Source organism: Bombina bombina, chromosome 11, assembly GCF_027579735.1.
Source record: "Bombina bombina isolate aBomBom1 chromosome 11, aBomBom1.pri, whole genome shotgun sequence".
Classification (NCBI taxonomy): domain Eukaryota; kingdom Metazoa; phylum Chordata; class Amphibia; order Anura; family Bombinatoridae; genus Bombina; species Bombina bombina.
In genome coordinates this window covers 22,805,932-22,826,072 of record NC_069509.1, presented here as the reverse complement: position 1 = coordinate 22,826,072, position 20,141 = coordinate 22,805,932, and the positions used below count along the sequence as shown (strand labels likewise).

General features: G+C 40.8%; 1 protein-coding gene across 1 annotated transcript; it reads right to left on the bottom strand.

Annotated features, from left to right (window-relative positions):
* Positions 1-372: 372 nt before the first annotated feature.
* On the bottom strand, positions 373-19,672 carry LOC128642249 (uncharacterized). Its single transcript, XM_053694951.1, has 4 exons — positions 19,209-19,672; positions 9,724-9,850; positions 6,109-6,182; positions 373-2,087 (listed from the first exon to the last, which is right to left on the bottom strand). Exons 1-4 carry the CDS (start codon positions 19,525-19,527, stop codon positions 1,657-1,659), a joined length of 951 nt encoding a protein of 316 aa, XP_053550926.1. The 5' UTR covers positions 19,528-19,672; the 3' UTR covers positions 373-1,656.
* Positions 19,673-20,141: the final 469 nt, after the last annotated feature.

Here is a 20,141-nt window from a genome sequence, read left to right as displayed (position 1 = left end):
TGCAGGGGGCGGTGTTGCACCAGCAGCTCTTGTGAGCTGCTGGTGCAATGCTGAATATGGCGAGCGTATTGCTCAGCGATGTCTGCTGAACCTGATCCGCACTCTCGGATCAGGTCCGACAGACATTGATAACTAGAGGCCTATGAGGTGAGAGTCTTATTGCAGACACATTATCGAACCTGCAGATGTTAGGTTGCCCCCTCAAGATGTTTCTCTTTATCTTTATCTGAATTTTTAGCCTGGACATAATTTATAGCATAATAGTATATGAATGTGTACTTATATAGGAAGACAAATACTTAGATTGTAAATGGAATAGGGATTAGCATTAACAATGTAATATCGTTTGAGAAATAATCAGAACATTTCAAATGATTGTCACCCATAGGATGGTAGTCACACATTGTGCCATTTTTATTAGAAACATCATTTTTAAAAAGATACAGCATGTTCCATGTTTTTAAATATTTCGGGCCAGATTACGATTGTCGCGCTAACAGTTACGTGCGAGCGATAAGGGGTTTGTCACGGCTGTTTGCACGCATTAGATGCAGTGCTCGTATTACAAGTTTAAAGTAAATGCGATCACTTGAACAGAATTGAGTTTAACGCGCATCGGGCTAGCGCATCCTCAGAGCTCTGTTTAACTGTTTCACAAAACAAAAAGCGTGTCACAAAACGCATCAAAATTACATGGAAATTACAGTTACTTTCATAATAACACTATCTAATGAAAAGTATTTAAAAAAAAATTGCACAAAAAAGTTAAAAGGGCTCGAAGATCTAAAGGACTGCTAAGAGCTTTAACATACAGATACATAAATATAGATGTCTAAATATGCATTTGTATGTATATATATATATTTATTTACAGACATATATAAACACATAAATACATATGTAAACATATATATTTATCTACAGAGATATATACATACATAAACACATAAATACATATGTATACATATATTTATAAGTGCACTGAAGCCCTTTCCAGTCAAGTAGAGGAAAACGTGAAATCATTTAGAAGTAATATTCCTATTTAATAAAATGTTATACTGCATATTTACTGTAAATATTTCACATTCCAATGTTCCGCACAAAGCAGAATATGTTCTATGTATTTAGAAATAGATATTTCTATATATATATCTGTATATATCTATTCCTCCATATATATCATATAGATATATAGGTATAGATTTATATTTTACCAAAATACCATTAGATATATGTAAAAATATGTACTTATGAATAAAAAGAACATATTCTGCTATGTGAATACAACTGGAATGTGAAATATTCATATTTTCATGTAGGTTTAGCGCAATTAAGAAAATGCAATTGGGTTTGCATGCGAGTAGTGTGTTTTTCTACTTTTTTCTCCATTGAATTAAATGGGGGAATACGTGAACGTGAGCGCGATATACTAAATTAGGGTATTTTGCACGTTGCGTTAGCGTGTGAGCTGTAACTTTTGAATTTCCACTTGTAATACGAGTGCTTCCCTAACATGCGCAAAAAGTTTACTTGTTAGCGCGCAAAAAGGATCAATCAATACCGCTCCACTTCTAATCTGGCCCTTAGTAGTTTGTAAGACAAAATATAAACTACAAGCTTTGTTCATCCCTACATCCTTTTATCCGTACAAGATCTTTATTGAATAGTGCAGGACGTTTCTTGTGCTTTTCTCAACTCATCCTCTTTTCTTCTTAATTCTTCTTCTTTTCTTTCATTTTCTCTTTGAAGTCTCATTGCTAGTGCGCTTTTCTTTGCCAGCTCCTCTTCCTTTGTTCGATTTTTTTCCTTCACGTCTGTTTCATGTGCAAAACCCAGCACAAATTCCTTGCGGTCTGCTCTCTCATCTTTAGGGTTCCTCTTAAGACTCATGCGAAACTCCACGTCCTTCAGAACTTCCTGCAGGAAGTTAAGAACTGCTTCATGTCTTGATCGGATTTTTAGATTATCAGTTTGAGTAAAGTTTTCAAGTTTGAATATGTTATCACTTCCAATTCTTCTAAATTGTTTTTCAACATTAGTCAGATTTCCTTGTGACTTAAACGTGAGAACCACAGTGGGATTAATCCCTAAAAAGAGAAAATTGTTAGAAATAAAAAAAATATTAAAAAGAATATGTGTTGTATAAATAGTTACTGATTTATGTTTGTTTAAATTCAAAATTATATATATTTATACATCAGTCCAGTTCAATTAATAAACATTCTCTATCACTTCATAGATAGGTAGTACACATTTAGATCCAACGTTTATTCATATCCATTTAATTTAATTTAAAGCTATTATATGTCAAATAAAGTTTTGTCTTCAGTCTCGTTTTGCTTCATATGGGTGTTTGTGTGTGTATGTGTGTTCGTGTATGAGTATGTATGTGTGCATGTGTATGTGTGCATGTCTGTGTGTGTTTTTGTGTGTGTGTTTTTGTGTGTGTGTGTTTGTGTATGTGTATATATCTATATGTGTGTGTTTGTTTGTGTGTTCATGTATGAGTATGTATGTGTGCATGTGTATGTGTGCATGTCTGTGTGTGTTTTTGTGTGCATGTATGTGTGTGTTTTGTGTGTGTGTGTGTGTGTGTGTGCATGTGTACGTGTGCATGTATGTGTGTGTTTTTGTGTGAGTGTGTGTTTGTGTATGTGTGTATGTGTATATATCTATATGTGTGTGTTTGTTTGTGTGTTCATGTATGAGTATGTATGTTTGCATGTGTATGTGTGTATGTCTGTGTGTGTTTTTGTGTGCATGTGTGTGTGTGTGTTTTTGTGTGTGTGTGGGCATGTGTATGTGTGCATGTATGTGTGTGTGTGTTTGTGTATGTGTGTGTATGTGTATATATCTATATGTGTGTGTTTGTTTTTGTGTTCATGTATGAGTATGTATGTGTGCATGTCTGTGTGTGTTTTTGCTTGTGTATGTGTGTGTCTATGTGTTGATATATGTGTGTGTGCATGTGTATGTGTGCATGTATATGTATGTTTTTGTGTGTATGTGTGTGTGTCTATGTGTTGATATATGTGTGTGCGCATGTGTATGTGTGTGTTTTTGTATGTGTATGTGTGTGTGTCTATGTGTTGATATATGTGTGTGTGCATGTGTATGTGTGCATGTATGTGTGTGTCTATGTGTTGATATATGTGTGTGTGCATGTGTATGTGTGCATGTATGTGTGTGTCTATGGGGTCTATTTATCAAGCTCTGAATGGAGCTTGATGCCCCGTGTTTCTGGCGAGCCTTCAGGCTCACCAGAAAAACAAGTTATGAAGCAGCTGTCCAAAGACCGCTGCTCCATAACTTGTCCGCCTGCTCTGAGGCGGCGGACATACATCGCCGGAAATTAACCCAATCGAATACGATCAGGTTGATTGACAACCCCTGCTAGCGGCCGATTGACCAAAAATCTGCAGGGGGCTGCATTGCACCAGCAGTTCACAAGAATTGCTGGTGCAATGATAAATGCAGACAGCGTATGCTGTCGGCATTTATCGATGTGCGGCAGACATGGTTCGCTATAGTGGATCATGTCCGTCCGCACAATGATAAATGGACCCCTCAGTGTTGATTTATGTGTGTGTATATGTATCTGTGTGTTTGTTTGTGTGTGTATCAATACATATGTGTATATATGTGTGTACTTGTGTGCATGTATCTGTGTGTTTGTGTGTGTGTGTATGTGTGTGTGTGAATACATGTGTATATATGTGTGTACTTGTGTGTGTGTGTATGTGTGTGTAGCTGTGTGTGTAGCTGTGTGTGAATACATTTGTGTATATATCTGTGTACTTGTGTGTGTGTATGCATGTGTAGCTGTGTGTGTGTGTGTGAATTCATATGTGTATATGTGTGTACTTGTGTGTGTATGTGTGTGTAGCTGTGTGTGTATGTGTGAGAATACATATGTGTATATATGTGTGTACTTGTGTGTGTGTGTGTGAATACATATGTGTATATATGTGTGTACTTGTGTGTGTATGTGTGTAGCTGTGTGTGTATGTGTGTGTATGTGAATACATATGTGTATATATGTGTGTACTTGTGTGTGTATATGTGTGTGAAGCTGTGTGTAGCTGTGTTTATATGTGTCTTTTCTAGCGTGTCCTAATAAGATAAGCTGCTTTGTTGTATACAGGTGAAACTCGAAAAATTAGAATATTGTGCAAAAGTTTATTTATTTCACTAATGCAACTTAAAAGGTGAAACTAATATATGAGATAGACTCATTACATGCAAAGCAAGATAGTTCAAGCAGTGATTTGTCATAATTAGGATGAATATGGCTTACAGCTCATGAAAACCCCAAATCCACAATCTCAGAAAATTAGAATATTGTGAAAAGGTGCAATATTCTAGGCTCAAAGTGTCCCACTCTAATCAGCTAATTAAGCCATAACACCTGCAAAGGGTTCCTGAGCCTTTAAATGATCTCTCAGTCTGGTTCAGTAGGAATCACAATCATGGGAAAGACTGTTGACCTGACAGTTGTGCAGAAAACCATCATTGACACCCTCCATAAGGAGGGAAAGCCTCAAAAGGTAATTGCAAAAGAAGTTGGATGTCCCCAAAGTGCTGTATCAAAGCACATTAATAGAAAGTTATGTGGAAGGGAAAAGTATGGAAGAAAAAGGTGCACAAGCAGCAGGGATGACCGCAGCCTGGAGACGATTGTCAGGAAAAGGCCATTCAAAAGTGTTGGGGACTTTCACAAGAAGTGGACTGAGGCTGGAGTCAGTGCATCAAGAGCCACCACACACAGATGGATCCTGGACATGGGCTTCAAATGTCGTATTCCTCTTGTCAAACCACTCCTGAACAACAAACAACGTCAGAAGCGTCTTAACTGGGCTAAATAAAAACAGACCTGGTCTGTTGCTCAGTGGTCCAAAGTCCTCTTTTCTGATGAGAGCAAATTTTGCATCTCATTTGGTAACCAAGAACCCAGAGTATGGAGGAAGAATGGAGAGGCACGCACTGCAAGATGCTTGAAGTCCAGTGTGAAGTTTCCACATGTCATCTGCTGGTGTTGGTCCACTGTGCTTCATTAAGTCCAGGGTCAATGCAGCCGTCTACCAGGAAATTTTGGAGCACTTTATGCTTCCTTCCGCAGATGAGCTCTATGGGGATGCTGACATAATTTTCCAGCAGGACTTGGCACCTGCTCACACTGCCCAAAAGCACCAAAACCTGGTTCAATGACTATGAGATTACTGTGCTTGATTGGCCAGCAGACTCGCCTAACCTGAACCCCATAGAAAATCAGATGAGAGACATGAGACCGAAACAATGCAGAAGAGCTAAAGGCCGCTATTGAAGCATCCTGGTCTTCCATAACACCTCAGCAGTGCCACAGGCTGATAGCTTCCATGCCACGCCACATTGAGGCAGTAATTGCTGCAAAAGGGGCCCAAACCAAGTACTGAGTACATACAGTATGCATGCTTATACTTTTCAGAAGTCTGATATTGTTCTATGTACAATCCTTGTTTTATTGATTGCATGTAATATTCTAATTTTCTGAGATTGTGGATTTGGGGTTTTCATTAGATGTAAGCCATAATCATCACAATTATGACGAATCACATCTTGAACTATCTTGCTTTGCATGTAATGAGTCTATCTCATATATTAGTTTCACCTTTTAAGTTGCATTAGTGAAATAAATGAACTTTTGCACGATACTCTAGTTTTTCGAGTTTCACCTGTACATCAGCTGCAGCACCATATCTGCACTGTTTTCATTTCAAAACTTGTCAGGCTCCATAAACAAGCAAAACATGAGAAGATGATCCAAAATTGCTGCTGGTTTAAGGGCTACCAGCTTCATGGTATGGTCGCTTGCAGATGCAGTGACATTTGTGGAATTTGCTCAGCAAACATCACCCAAGGTGAATACTTCTTGCAAGCTGCTTGCTTTTTATGCTTGACATTTTGAGTGCCCATAACAGATAAATATGGGAGGTTACACAATGTTAGTCCAACAGACTATAATGTTATAGGTCATGACCTACTCACAGAGATACAACTTAAATGATTGTAAAAGCAACAATCTTTGTGTTAGGACTTTTCTATGAGAAAGGAAAATAATAAAATAAATACCGGTCAGTTCCTTGGCATTATCCAGTAGTATCTTTATATCAGGCACTTCTTCATGTGAGATACCTTTCTTAACACTGCAACAGATACAATATGGTAAGACTCCAGCCTTACAGTCATATGGAATTAAATGACAACATGTTTGGTACAGTGTGTATGTGATATTAGAAATATATGAAAGTAAGTTTACTTCTAATACAGAGGGCGGGCTGCTGTGTGTATGTTTGTGAAACCAGAAAATTACAGACCTTGTTACTACAGCATGGGGGGTCGGGGGTAAACACTGTGACTATACAGAACCACTATATACAGTATGGGGGGGCTGGACCATGTCACAGACTACTGTGGTCACTTTATAAAGTGCTGGGGCGGATAGGGTCAGGCCAGCCATCTCACCGGCAGATTACAGACTGTGTCACTGACTCACTATATACAGTACTGGTGGGTTAAACAGTGTCACTATACACAGTAATAGGGGGTCAGACCATCTCACAGACTGTGGGCACAGGGTACCTCCTTTTGCAGACATGTAAACTGACTCACATTTTTTTTCTGTGTTAAATGTAAAAAATAAAAAAGATATGTATCAAATTCACTTCTTTTTTTGGGGTGGGTGAGGGGCCCTTCTTAGATTCTTGCACCTGGGCCCTGTGGTTTCTAGTTACACCTCTGGGCGGGCACATTAGAGAAAAGTCTTATTAATATATAAGATATATGGTACAGTGTGTATGTGATATTAGAAATATATGAAAGTAAGTTTACTTCTAATACTGAGGGTGGGCACATTAAAGAAAAGTCTTATTAATATATATATACTGTATATTAATATATAAGATATATGGTACAGTGAGACGTTAGATCTCACAATACAGTGCAGTGAGAACTTACAGCGGCTAGCTGGCTATACAAATACAATGTAAAAAGCCATCTCTTCTTAAAAACACATTTTACACAGTGTAAAATTTAAAAACACACTGGGCTAGATTACGAGTGGAGCGCTAACAGTTATGCGTGAGCAAAAAGGGGATTACACGGGTATTTGCGCGCATTCGGTTTTTCGCTCATATTAAAAGTTGAAAGTAAATGTGATTGCTTGAGCACAATTGAAGTTAACGCACATCGAATTAGCTTGCATCACAAAACACAAAAAAAAACATTACTATGTAAAGTAATACTCATAATAACACCTTCTAATAAACATTTTTTAAAAGAATTGCACAAAAAAAGTTATAAGGGCTCAAAGATATGTCTCAGGTGTTAGAAAAAGAACGCCTGGCAAAGGTATTTAACAGACATTCATACTTATACCTGTCTAAATATGTGTCTGTATGTATTTTATATATATATATATATATATATATATATATATATATATATATATATATATATATATATATATATATATATATACAGCATATTATATGTGTATACAGATGTATTTATATGTGTATTTAAGTATTTCTCAACATATATACACATAAATACATGTTTAAACACACACACATATATCTATCTATCTATCTATCTATCTATCTGTCTGTCTGTCTGTCTATCTATCTATCTATATATCTATCTATCTATATATATATATATATATATATATATAAACAGTATATATATATTAGTGTGTGTATCAGTGCAAATGCTATATTAATTTTTAATAATATAGTGTGTATTTACTGTAAATATTTCACATTCCAATGTTCTGCAAATAGCAGAATATGTTCTATGTATATGTATATATATATATATACCTGTATATATTTATACCTATATATAATCATCTATAAATATATATATATATATATATATATATATATATATATATATATATATATATATATATATATATATATATATATATATATATACTGTATATAGGTATAAATAAATATTTGTGTAAAACAAACATCAGATATATGTAGAAATATAGTTTTAAGAATAAATAGAACATATTCTTCTATGTAAAGAACATTGGAATAAGAAATATTTACTCTCAACTTGTAATACGAGCGCTACCCAATGTACGTAAAAAGCTTACTTCTGCGGAGTAAATTCACAAGTGGGAGTATTAAATAACACTCCACTTGTAATGTAGCCCCCTATTGTTAAATGAAAAAGCCTCAGCTGCTATCTTCTATGGGATATTAATATCTGTTATACTTTATTGTGTTCTTTAAAAAAAAAAAACACTCCAAAAGTTAAAAACGTATATTGCCTATACAAATACATGCTTAAAAAAGCGATTCCTAAAAATACGTTTTACACAGTGCAAAGTTATAAAACACACTATAGTTAAATGAAAAAACCTCAGCTATGGTGTTCTATTAATATCCTGTAACTAAATCTACAAAAGATAAATATATGTTTATTTATGTGAGGAACCTTGTTCTTGCGCTATTGTAATGATGGTTACAAGATCCTTAGCAACAAGCATTTAGAAGACAGAAATGTTCTGCCATTATAATTTTTCAGATTTAAAGTGCTAGTAAATTCTATGGGGCATATGTATCAAGTTCCGTATGGAGCTTGATGCCCCGTGTTTCTGGCGAGTCATCAGACTCGCAAGAAACAGAAGTTATGAAGCAGTGGTCACAAAGACCGCTGCTCCATAACCTGTCCGCCTGCTCTGAGCAGGCGGAAAGACATCGCAACAATACAACCCGATCATGTACGATCGCGTTGATTGACACCCTCCTGCTGGCCGCGAGTCTGCAGGGGGCGGCGTTGCACCAGCAGCTCTTGTGAGCTGCTGGTGTAATGATGAATATGGCAAGCGTATTGCTCGCCGTATTCAGCGAGGTCTGGCGGATCAGGTCCGCCAGACTTTCATAACTAGAGGCCTATCTGTTTTACAATCAGGTTGGGAATTTAAGTTATATTTTACAGGGACTTTAACTGATCACCTCTAGTTAAGATGCGCTGGAGATTACTATTTTAAGGAGCATGAAACAAAATACTTTCTTTCATGATTCAGATAGAGAATATAATTTTAAACAATATCCAATGCACTTCTATTTTTTAAATTGCTTCATTCTTCAGATATCCTTTGTTAAAGAAAAGCAATGCACATGGGTGAGCCAATCACACACGGCACCTACGTGCCACCACCAATCAGCAGCTATTGAGCCTATTTAGATATGCTTTTCAACAAAGGATTTTAAGAGATTGAAGCAACTTAGATAATAGAAGTAATTTGGAAAATTGTTTAAAATTGCATGCTCTTCCTAAATCATGAAAGAAAAAATGTGGGTTTAGTTTCCCTTTAATCTAGTTGTACCTTTCTAATACCCCGCGATCTGGCCAACCCCTTAAAGCTCATATTTTTTGTGAGCTAATATCTATCTACAAAAAAAATTGTGTGAGTGCTGTATTGCTAGAGTGCCAGTTTAAACCATTAGCTCACAAAAAATGAGTTTTGAAGTGGGTTGGCCAGAGCATGGGGCATTAGAATGGCACCGCTAGATTAAATAGTAAGTTACAGCGTATCTTCATTACAAGTAATCAATTAAAGTCCCTGTAAAATATCGCTTAGATCCCAGCCCTGATTTAAAAAAATGTAAAGTTTACCATCACTTTGTTTTGTATCTAGTTGTCCAGATGAAATTTATTACAAACCTGTATACAAAAATTGGAACAACAAAATCGGTGTAATTGGCATCCTTATCAGCTTGCACTAGTCGCTTCATTATACCCTGATACCCTGTTTGCCATAGCACCTCCTCGTCCAGGGGCAGCAGATTTCCTGAAACACATTCAGATACCAAATAAAAACCTGTATGCTTAATCACAGCTTTAAGGTCTAAAAATGATTGAGGAAAATCCTTAATGAGCGCACTATAATATGAGATATATAATATTCACATTGGGTCTCCTTTATTGAATTGAAACAGAAGCCAATGTTATATATCCAAGCAATAGAAAATATAGATACAGAGGAAATATATATAAAAAAAAAAATAGTACAGCACAAACACATGAGATGTACATACAATTACTAATTTATAATGATATCAGTCTATAAAAATTATAGTTAATGTATATAAAGGGGTGAATGATTGGAATTATTTAATCGAATAATATCAAGGAATATCAAGGAATAATGTAGGTATATTATTCAAAGCTTTAAAAAGTGAGTAATAAATACATTGAAATGCCATAACTATGGAGTAGTAAAGAATAAAATTAGCGATTAGCTAAAGCAGCTCCGGTGTTAGGTCCAATAGGCGACTGCATAAGACCTCACTCATGATGGGGCCTCGCAGAGGGGAATAGAAACATGCCCTTTGTTTGTTTTTTCTGCCCCTGGAATGTGAGTTTTTGGTAGTATAGTGGACTTGCCCATCAGTTTTCTCGTGGCACATCTGAATATTTTAACCCTCAAAGCCTTTTACACAACTACAAGTTCTCTGGCTGTCAAGTACATACTCCTCACTTACACCTTCTGCCTGTGCGGTGCTGTCAGCCTCAGCATATAAAGGAGGCAGAGGGGACACAGGCAACAAAACACATGTAAAAGGGAAAGGGGGCTGCATTTTAAACTCTGAAACCACAGGTGCTAAGCTGCTATTCCTTATATTCACTCTCTCATCTGTCCTTTCTCTCAAATTCTCCCCTCTCATCCTCTTCTTTCTTTACTCCTTTTTATCTAACTCTCCACATTTCTCTCTATCCCTCTCCCCTTTCTCCCACTCTCCCTTCTCTCTCCCCCTCCTTTCTCTTCTCTCATCTCTCTCTTATTTTTCTCTCATTCTCCCTTCTCTCTCCCGTAGTTTATTTTCTCTCATCTCCCTCTCCCCTTTCTCTCACTGTCCCTTCTCTCTCCCCCTCCTTTCTCTTCTCTCATCTCCATCTCACTTTTCTCCCACTCTCCCTTCTCTATCCCCCTCATTTCTCTTCTCTCATCTCTCTCTTATTTTTCTCTTCTCCCTTCTCTCTCCCCCTCCTTTATTTTCTCTCATATCCCTCTCCCCTTTCTCTCACTCTCCCTTCCCTCTCCCCCTCCTTTCTCTTCTCTAATCTCCATCTCACTTTTCTAGCACTCTCCCTTCTCTCTCCTCCTCCTTTCTCTTTTCCCATTTCCCTCTCCCCTTTCTCTCTTCTCCCTTCTCTCTCCCCCTTCTTTATTTTCTCTCATATCCCTCACCCCTTTCTCTCACTCTCCCTTCTCTCCCCCCCCTCCTTTCTCTTCTCTCATCTCCATCTCACTTTTCTCCCACTATCCCTTCTCTCTCCCCATCCTTTCTCTTCTCTCAACTCCCTCTCCCCTATCATTCACTCTCCCTTCTCTCTCCTCCTTCTTTCTCATCTCTCAATTCCCTCTCCCCTTACTCTCCCGCTCCCATCTCTCTCCCCCTCCTTTCTCTTTTCTCTATTCCTGCTCCCCTTTCTCTCATTCTCCCTTTTCTCTCCTCCTCCTTTCTCTTCTCTCATCTTCCTCTCCCCTTTCTCTCACTCTCCCTTCTCTCTCCCCCTCCTGTCTATTTTCCCATTTCCCTCTCTCCTTTCTCTCACTCTCCCTTCTCTCTCCCCCTCCTTTCTCTTCTCTCATCTCCATCTCACTTTTTTCCCACTCTCCCTTCTCTCTCCCCCTCCTATATTTTCTCTCATCTCCCTCTCCTCTTTCTCTCACTTTCCCTTCTCTCTCCCCCTCCTTTCTCTTCTCTCATCTCCATCTCACTTTTCTCCCACTCTCCCTTCTCTCTCCCCATCCTTTCTCATCTCCCAACTCACTCTCCCCTTTCATTCACTCTCCATTCTCTCTCCCCCTTTTTCTCGTCTCTCAATTCCCTCTCCCATCTCTCTCTCCCTCCTTTCTCTTTTCTCATTTCCTTCTCCCCTTTCTCTCATTGTCCCTTCTCTCTCCCCCTCCTTTCTCTTCTCTCATCTTCCTCTCCCCTTTCTCTCACTCTCCCTTCTCTCTCCCCCTCCTTTCTCTTCTCTCATCTCCATCTCACTTTTCTCCCACTCTCCCTTCTCTCTCCCCCTCCTTTGTATTTTCCCATTTCCTTCTCTCCATTCTCTCACTCTCACTCTCCCTTCTCTCTCCCCCTCATTTCTCTTCTCTCATCTCCATCTCACTTTTCTCCCACTCTCCCTTCTCTCTCCCCCTCCTTTATTTTCTCTCATCTCCCTCTCCCCTTTCTCTCACTTTCCCTTCTCTCTCCCCCTCCTTTCTCTTCTCTCATCTCCATCTCACATTTTTCCCACTCTCCCTTCTCTCTCCCCATCCTTTCTCTTCTCTCAACTCGCTCTCCCCTTTCATTCATTCTCCCTTCTCTCTCCCCCTTTTTCTTGTCCCTCATTTCCCTCTCCCCTTTCTCTCCCTCTCCCTTCTCTCTCCCCTCCTTTCTCTTCTCTCAACTCCCTCTCCCCTATCATTCACTCTCCCTTCTCTCTTCTCCTTCTTTCTCATCTCTCATCCCCTTCTCCCCTTTCTCTCATTCTCCCTTCTCTCACCCACTCCTTTCACTTCTCTCATCTCCCTCACCCCTTTCTATCACTCTCCCTTTTCTCTCCCCTTCCTTCCTCTTCTCTCATCTCCCTCTCCCCTTTCTCACACTATCCCTTCTCTGTCCCCCTCCTTTCTCTTCTCTCATCTCCCTCTCCCCTTTCTCTCCCTCTCCCTTCTCTCTCCCCCTCCTTTTTCTTCTCTCATCTCACTCTCCCCTTTCTCTCATTCTCCCTTCTCTCTCCCCATCCTTTCTATTCTATCATCTCCCTCTCCCTTTTCTCTCACTATCCCTTCTCTCTCCCCCTCCTTTCTTGTATCTCATTTCCCTATCCCCTTACTCTCCCTCTCCCTTCTCTCTCCCCCTCCTTTCTCTTCTCTCATCTCCTTCTCCCCTTTCTCCCACTCTCCCTTCTCTCTCCCCCTCCTTTATTTTCTCTCATCTCCATCTCCCCTTTCTCTCACTCTCCCTTCTCTCTCCCCCTCCTTTCTCTTCTCTCATCTCCATCTCACTTTTCTCCCACTCTCCCTTCTATCTCCCCATCCTTTCTCTTCTCTCAACTCTCTCTCCCCTTTCATTCACTCTCCCTTCTCTCTCCCCCTTTTTCTTGTCTCTCAACTCCATTTCCCCTATCATTCACTCTCCCTTCTCTCTCCTCCTTTCTCGTCTCTCATTTCCCTCTCCCCATACTCTCCCTCTCCCTTCTCTCTCCCCATCCTTTCTCTTTTCTCATCTCCTTCTCCACTTTCTCTCATTCTCCCATCTCTCTTCCCCTCCTTTCTCTTCTCTCATCTTCCTCTTCCGTTTCTCTCACTCGCCCTTCTCTCTCCCCCTCCTTTCTCTTCTCTCATCTCCATCTCACTTTTCTCCTACTCTCCCTTCTCTCTCCCCCTCCTTTTTCTTTTCCCATTTCCCTCTCCCATTTCTCTCACTCTCACTCTCCCTTCTCTCTGCCCCTCCTTTCACTTCTCTCATCTCCATCTCACTTTTCTCCCACTCTCCTTCTCTCTCCCCCTCCTTTATTTTCTCTCATCTCCCTCTCCCCTTTCTCTCACCCTCCCTTCTCTCTCCCCCTCCTTTCTCTTCTCTCATCTCCATCTCACTTTTCTCCCACTCTCCCTTCTCTCTCCCTATCCTTTCTCTTCTCTCAACTCCTTCTCCCCTTTCATTCACTCTCCCTTCTCTCTCCCCCTTTTTCTCATCTCTCATTTCCCTCTCCCCTTTCTCTCCCTCTCCCTTCTCTCTCCTGCTCCTTTCTCTTCTCTTATCCCCTTCTCCCCTTTCTCTCATTCTCCCTTCTCTCCCCCCCTCCTTTCTCTTCTCTCATCTCCCTCTCCCCTTTCTATCACTCTCTGTTCTCTCTCCCCTTCCTTCCTCTTCTCTCATCTCCCTCTCCCGTTTCTCACACTATCCCTTCTCTCTCCCCCTCCTTTCTCTTCTCTCATCTCCCTCTCCCCTTTCTATCACTCTCTGTTCTCTCTCCCCTTCCTTCCTCTTCTCTCATCTCCCTCTCCCATTTCTCACACTATCCCTTCTCTCTCCCCCTCCTTTTTCTTCTCTCATCTCACTCTCCCCTTTCTCTCATTCTCCCTTCTCTTTCCCCATCCTTTCTAATCTATCATCTCCCTCTCCCTTTTCTCTCACTATCCCTTCTCTTTCCCCCTCCTTTCACTTCTCTCATCTCCCTTTCCCCGTTCTCTCATTCTCCCTTCTCTCTCCCCATCCTTTCCCTTCTCTTATCTCCCTCTCCCCTATCTTTCACTCTCCCTTCTCCCTCGCCATGCTTTCTCTCACCCCCCTCTCCCCTTTTCTCTCTCTCCATTCTCTCTCCCCCTCCTTTCTCTTCTCTCATTCCCCTCTCCGATTTCTCTCCCTCTCCCTTCTCTCTTGCTCTCCTTACTCTTCTCTCATCTCCCTTTCTCCTTTCTCCCACTCTCCATTCTTTCTCCCCCTCCTTTCTCTTCTCTCATCTCCCTCTCCCCTTTCTCTCATTCTCCCTTCTCTCTCCCCATCCTTTCTCTTCTCTCAACTCCCTCTCCCCTTTCATTCACTCTCCCTTCTCTCTCCCCCTTCTTTCTCATCTCTCATTTCCCTCTCCCTTTTCTCTCCCTCTCTCTTCTCTCTCCCCCTCCTTTCTTTTCTATCATCTCCTTCTCCCCTTTCTCTCATTCTCCCTTCTCTCTCCCCCTCCTTTCTCTTCTCTCATCTCCCTCTCTCCTTTCTATCACTCTCCCTTCTCTCTCCCCCTCCTTTCTCTTCTCTCATGTCCCTCTCCCCATTTTTCCCTTCTCTGTGCCCCTCCTTCCTCTTCTCTCATCTCCCTCTCCCCTTTCTCACACTCTCCCTTCTCTCTCCCCTCCTTTCTATTCTCTCATCTCCTTCTCCCCTTTCTCTCCCTCTCCCTTCTCTCTCCCACTCATTTTTCTTCTCTGATCTCCCTCTCCCCTATCTCTGATTCTCCCTTCTCTCTCCCCCTCCTTTCTCTTCTATCATCTCCCTCTCCATTTTCTCTCACTATCTTTTTACTTTCCCCCTCCTTTCTCTTCTCTTATCTCCCTCTCCCCTTCTCTCATTCTCCCTTCTCTCCCCATCCTTTCTTTTCTCTCATCACCCTCTCCTCTTTCTTTCATTCTCCATTCTCTGTCCCCATCCTTTCTCTCATTGCCCTCTCCCTTTTATCTCCATCTCCCTTCTCTCTCCCCCTCCTTTCTCTTCTATCTCCCTTTTCTCTCATTCTCCATACTCTCTTCCCCTCCTTTCTCTTCTCTCATCTCCCTCTCCCTTATCTGTCATTCTCCCTTCACTCTCCCCCTCCTTTCTCTTCTCTCATTCCCCTCTCCCCTTTCTCTCCCTCTCCCTTCTCTCTCCCCCTCCTTTCTCTTCTCTCATCTCCCTCCCTCTTTTCTCCCACTCTCCTTTCTCTCTCCCCCTCCTTTCTCTTCTCTCATCTCCCTCTCCCTTTCTCTTATTCTCCCTTCTATCTCCCCATCATTTCTCTTCTCTCAACTCCCTCTCCCCTATCATTCACTCTCCCTTCTCTCTCCCCCTCCTTTCTTGTTTCTCATTTTCCTCTCCCCTTACTCTCCCTCTCCCTTCTCTCTCCCCCTCCTTTCTCTTCTCTCATCTCCATCTCTCATCTCCTTCTCCCTTTTCTCTCATTCTCCCTTCTCTCTCCCCCTCCTTTCTCTTCTCTCATCTCCCTCTCCCCGTTATATCACTCTCCCTTCTCTCTCTCCCTTCTTTCTCTTCTCTCATCTACCTCTCCCCATTTTCTCCCTTCTCTCTCCCCCTGCTTCCTCTGCTCTCATCTCCCTCTCCCCTTTTTCACACTCTCCCTTCTCCCCCCCCCTCATTTCTCTTCTCCCATCTCCCTCCCCCTTTCTCTCCCTCTCCCTTATTTCTCCCCCTCCTTTTTCTTCTCTCATCTCCCTCTCCCCTTTCTCTCATTCTCCCTTCTCTCTCCCCCTCCTTTCCCTTGTATCATCTCCCACTCCCTTTCCTCTCACTATCCCTTCTCTTTCCCCCTCCTTTCTCTTCTCTCATCTCCCTCTCCGCTTTCTTTCACTCTCCCCATCCTCTCTCTCATCTCCTTCTCTCTTTTATCTCCATCTTCCTTCTTTCTCCCCCTCCTTTCTCTTCTCTAATCTCCCTCTCCCTTTTCTCTCATTCTCCATACTCTCTCCCTTTCCTTTCTCTTCTCTCATCTCCCTCTCCCCTTTTTCACTTTCCCTTTTCTCTCCCCCTCCTTTCTCTTTTCTCTTTCCCCTCTCCCCTTTCTCTCATTCTCCCTTCTCTCTCCCCCTCCTTTCCCTTGTATCATCTCCCACTCCCTTTCCTCTCACTATCCCTTCTCTTTCCCCCTCCTTTCTCTTCTCTCATCTCCCTCTCCCCTTTCTTTCACTCTCCCCATCCTCTCTCTCATCTCCTTCTCTCTTTTATCTCCATCTTCCTTCTTTCTCCCCCTCCTTTCTCTTCTCTCATCTCCCTCTCCCCTTTTTCACTTTCCCTTTTCTCTCCCCCTCCTTTCTCTTTTCTCTTTCCCCTATCCCCTTTCTCTCCCTCTCCCTTCTCTCTCCCCTCCTTTAACTACTCTCCTCTCCCTCTCACTTTCTTACACTCTCCCTTCTCTCTCCCCCACCTTTCTCTTCTCTCATCTCCCTCTCCCCTTTCTCCCACTCTCCCTTCTCTACCCCCTCCTTTCCTTTTATTTTTCTTTCCACTGTCTGTATTCTCTCCTCTTGACAATAATGTCTTCTCTTGTTGTTATCTCTCTCACTTTTTTTTTCTTGCTCTATTATCTATTCTTTGTCTCCACCTCTCTCTCTTCTCTATGTGGCCTTTATCTTATCTCTCCTTCACACTCTCTCTTTTCTCTCTCCTCTCTCACCCTTTAACCTCTCTTTTCAGTTATTCATTTTTTCACTCTGTCTGTTTCTCCCTCCACTTTCTCTCTCAAAATGCTCTTTTTTCCTCTCTCTTCCTTTCTCGATTTTTATTTCTTTCTCTTTTCCTTGAATTATTATCAATAGATTTGGTACAATGGAAGCAAAACATAAATGATCTAAAACTAAAAGACAAATAAAAAAGAGGGAATTGTGTTGTACACAACCAGGTATACAGTACAGTACTTGATAGGTAATACAAACTAAACATAACAGAAGCCTCACATTTGAATTTTGACTAAGGCCTCACCAGCTCTACAGCTGCCTCTGTCTCTAGTATTTGGGTCTCCAGATTTCAATGCTGACTTTTAGACAAGACAATGAACACCTTGAGATTGCAGTATGAAGAGTACAGTAACTTGACAATAGACTTTTATTATTCATTTTCTCCATTTCCCCATAGTTAAAATCTAAAAAGTTAGCTTTTTTGTTCTTTGAAATTCCAGCCTCAATCTGCCACATATCTGTCCCTAGAGGATTCTCTAATTATGGCATATTTTGAGTGGTTTGGGCTATTGCAGAAAGCAAGGTGTTAATAAATTAAAATAAAAAATTCACATCCACCTACATATATTATTACAGAACTAAAAAACTTCTTGTGATTACAACGTGTTGTCCCTTTAATAAAACAAATTTAAGGGACCGTCGACTCCAAAAATGTAATTTTTTTAAATAGATAGAAAACACATTTACTACCCATTCCCCAGCTTTGCACAAACAACCTTATTATATTAATATACTTCATAACGTTTAAACCTCTAAACCTCAGCCTGTTTCTAAGTCCCTGTAGGCCGCCTTAGTGTATTTTATTAGCTTTTCACTGCAAGACAGTGCTAGTTCATGTGTGTCAAATATAGCATCGCTGCTCACTCCTATGGAGTTATTTATGAGTCGGCAATGATTGGCTAAAATGCAAGTCTGTCAAAAGAACTGAGATAAGGGGGAAGTTTGCATAGGCTTAGATACAAGGTTCATCACAGACATAAAAACTATATTAATATAACCGTGTTAGTTATGAAAAATTGGTAATAAAGGGATTATCTATCTTTTTAAACAATAACAATTCTGTTGTAGACTGTCACTGTGAGTTTGTCTCTAGGTAACTGTGGTTTCCCTAGTAAATACATACAAAATATGGCAAAGAGGTGAATTCTCATAGGGGACTGCAACTGCGTATAAATGTCATGCCCTAGCGAAACTCTCATAGGGGACTGCAACTGCGTATAAATGTCATGCCCTAGCGAAACTCTCATAGGGGACTGCAACTGCGTATAAATGTCATGCCCTAGCGAAACTCTCATAGGGGACTGCAACTGCGTATAAATGTCATGCCCTAGCGAAACTCTCATAGGGGACTGCAACTGCGTATAAATGTCATGCCCTAGCGAAACTCTCATAGGGGACTGCAACTGCGTATAAATGTCATGCCCTAGCGAAACTCTCATAGGGGACTGCAACTGCGTATAAATGTCATGCCCTAGCGAAACTCTCATAGGGGACTGCAACTGCGTATAAATGTCATGCCCTAGCGAAACTCTCATAGGGGACTGCAACTGCGTATAAATGTCATGCCCTAGCGAAACTCTCATAGGGGACTGCGACTGCGTATAAATGTCATGCCCTAGCGAAACTCTCATAGGGGACTGCAACTGCGTATAAATGTCATGCCCTAGCGAAACTCTCATAGGGGACTGCAACTGCGTATAAATGTCATGCCCTGGCAAAACTCTCATAGGGGACTGCAACTGCGTATAAATGTCATGCCCTGGCAAAACTCTCATAGGGGACTGCAACTGCGCATAAATGTCATGCCCTAGCGAAACTCTCATAGGGGACTGCAACTGCGTATAAATGTCATGCCCTAGCGAAACTCTCATAGGGGACTGCAACTGCGTATAAATGTCATGCCCTGGCAAAACTCTCATAGGGGACTGCAACTGCGCATAAATGTCATGCCCTAGCGAAACTCTCATAGGGGACTGCAACTGCGTATAAATGTCATGCCCTGGCAAAACTCTCATAGGGGACTGCAACTGCGCATAAATGTCATGCCCTAGCGAAACTCTCAGGGGAGCTCTTTTTTTATCTTTTATAAAGTTTCAAACAGGTCCAATCAACATTTACGCAAATTAACTATTTTTTCTTCACACTGATAGGGGCAATAAATATGTGGTAAAAAGAAAAATTGACCATTTTTGTATTTGATTACCGAGCTGAGCATAGATTTCCCCAGTCTCTTGATCGCTCATCGAAGCGCACCCTCTGTTATCGACCAAGGTGATGTTGCTTGTGAGTGGGTATGATATTCTGCGCGTGGTCTTCCCACCATCGGAACTAGCGACATCTGCGTGCACTTTAAACTTTCCATCCTCCAGGACGTACTTACAGGTGTTGATAAAGGACGACTTGCCGTGACCTAAATAACCGAACAGCTGCAGGAGCACTCGCTTATAGCCCTGGTTGCCATGAGGTTCACAGTCATTAAGGCTGAAATTCATAATATAATCTTTCATTTCATCCATATCCATTGCAGATTTTCTTGTGTCTCTGTTTTTTGTATCTGACTGTTCTTGTTCAGTGACTTCTCTCACAGGATCCTGGCAGGAGACTGACGTTCCTCTTTACTCAAAACGAAACTGAAACTTGCTCTTTGCACTTGTACATATATTAAAGGGACATTTCATGATCCAGATAGAGCAGACATTTTAAACAGCTGTCTAATTTACTTCTATTATCAAATTTGCTTCATTCTTCTAGTATCTTTTTTTGAAAAACAGGGAGGTAAGCTCAGAAGCGTGCACGTATCTGGAGCATTATATGTCAGTAGTATTGCAAGAATGGTATCAATTAAAAGAGCACTAGAGGGCAGCACTATTCCCTGGCATGTCCAGATGCCTACCTCTCTATCTCTTCAACAAAGAATACCAAGGAACAAAGCAAATTTGAGGATAAAAGTCATTTGGAATTTTTTTTTTAAAATTGGATGTTTTGTCTGAATCACAAAAAAAAACATAACCCTTTAACAATAAAGACACAACTTATAGTCACAACACACAATATATTTTCTGTTATTTAATTCAAACATTGTAAATGGGGTTTATCCAAAATTAAAAAATATATATTTTGTTTCCAAGGGGTCAGT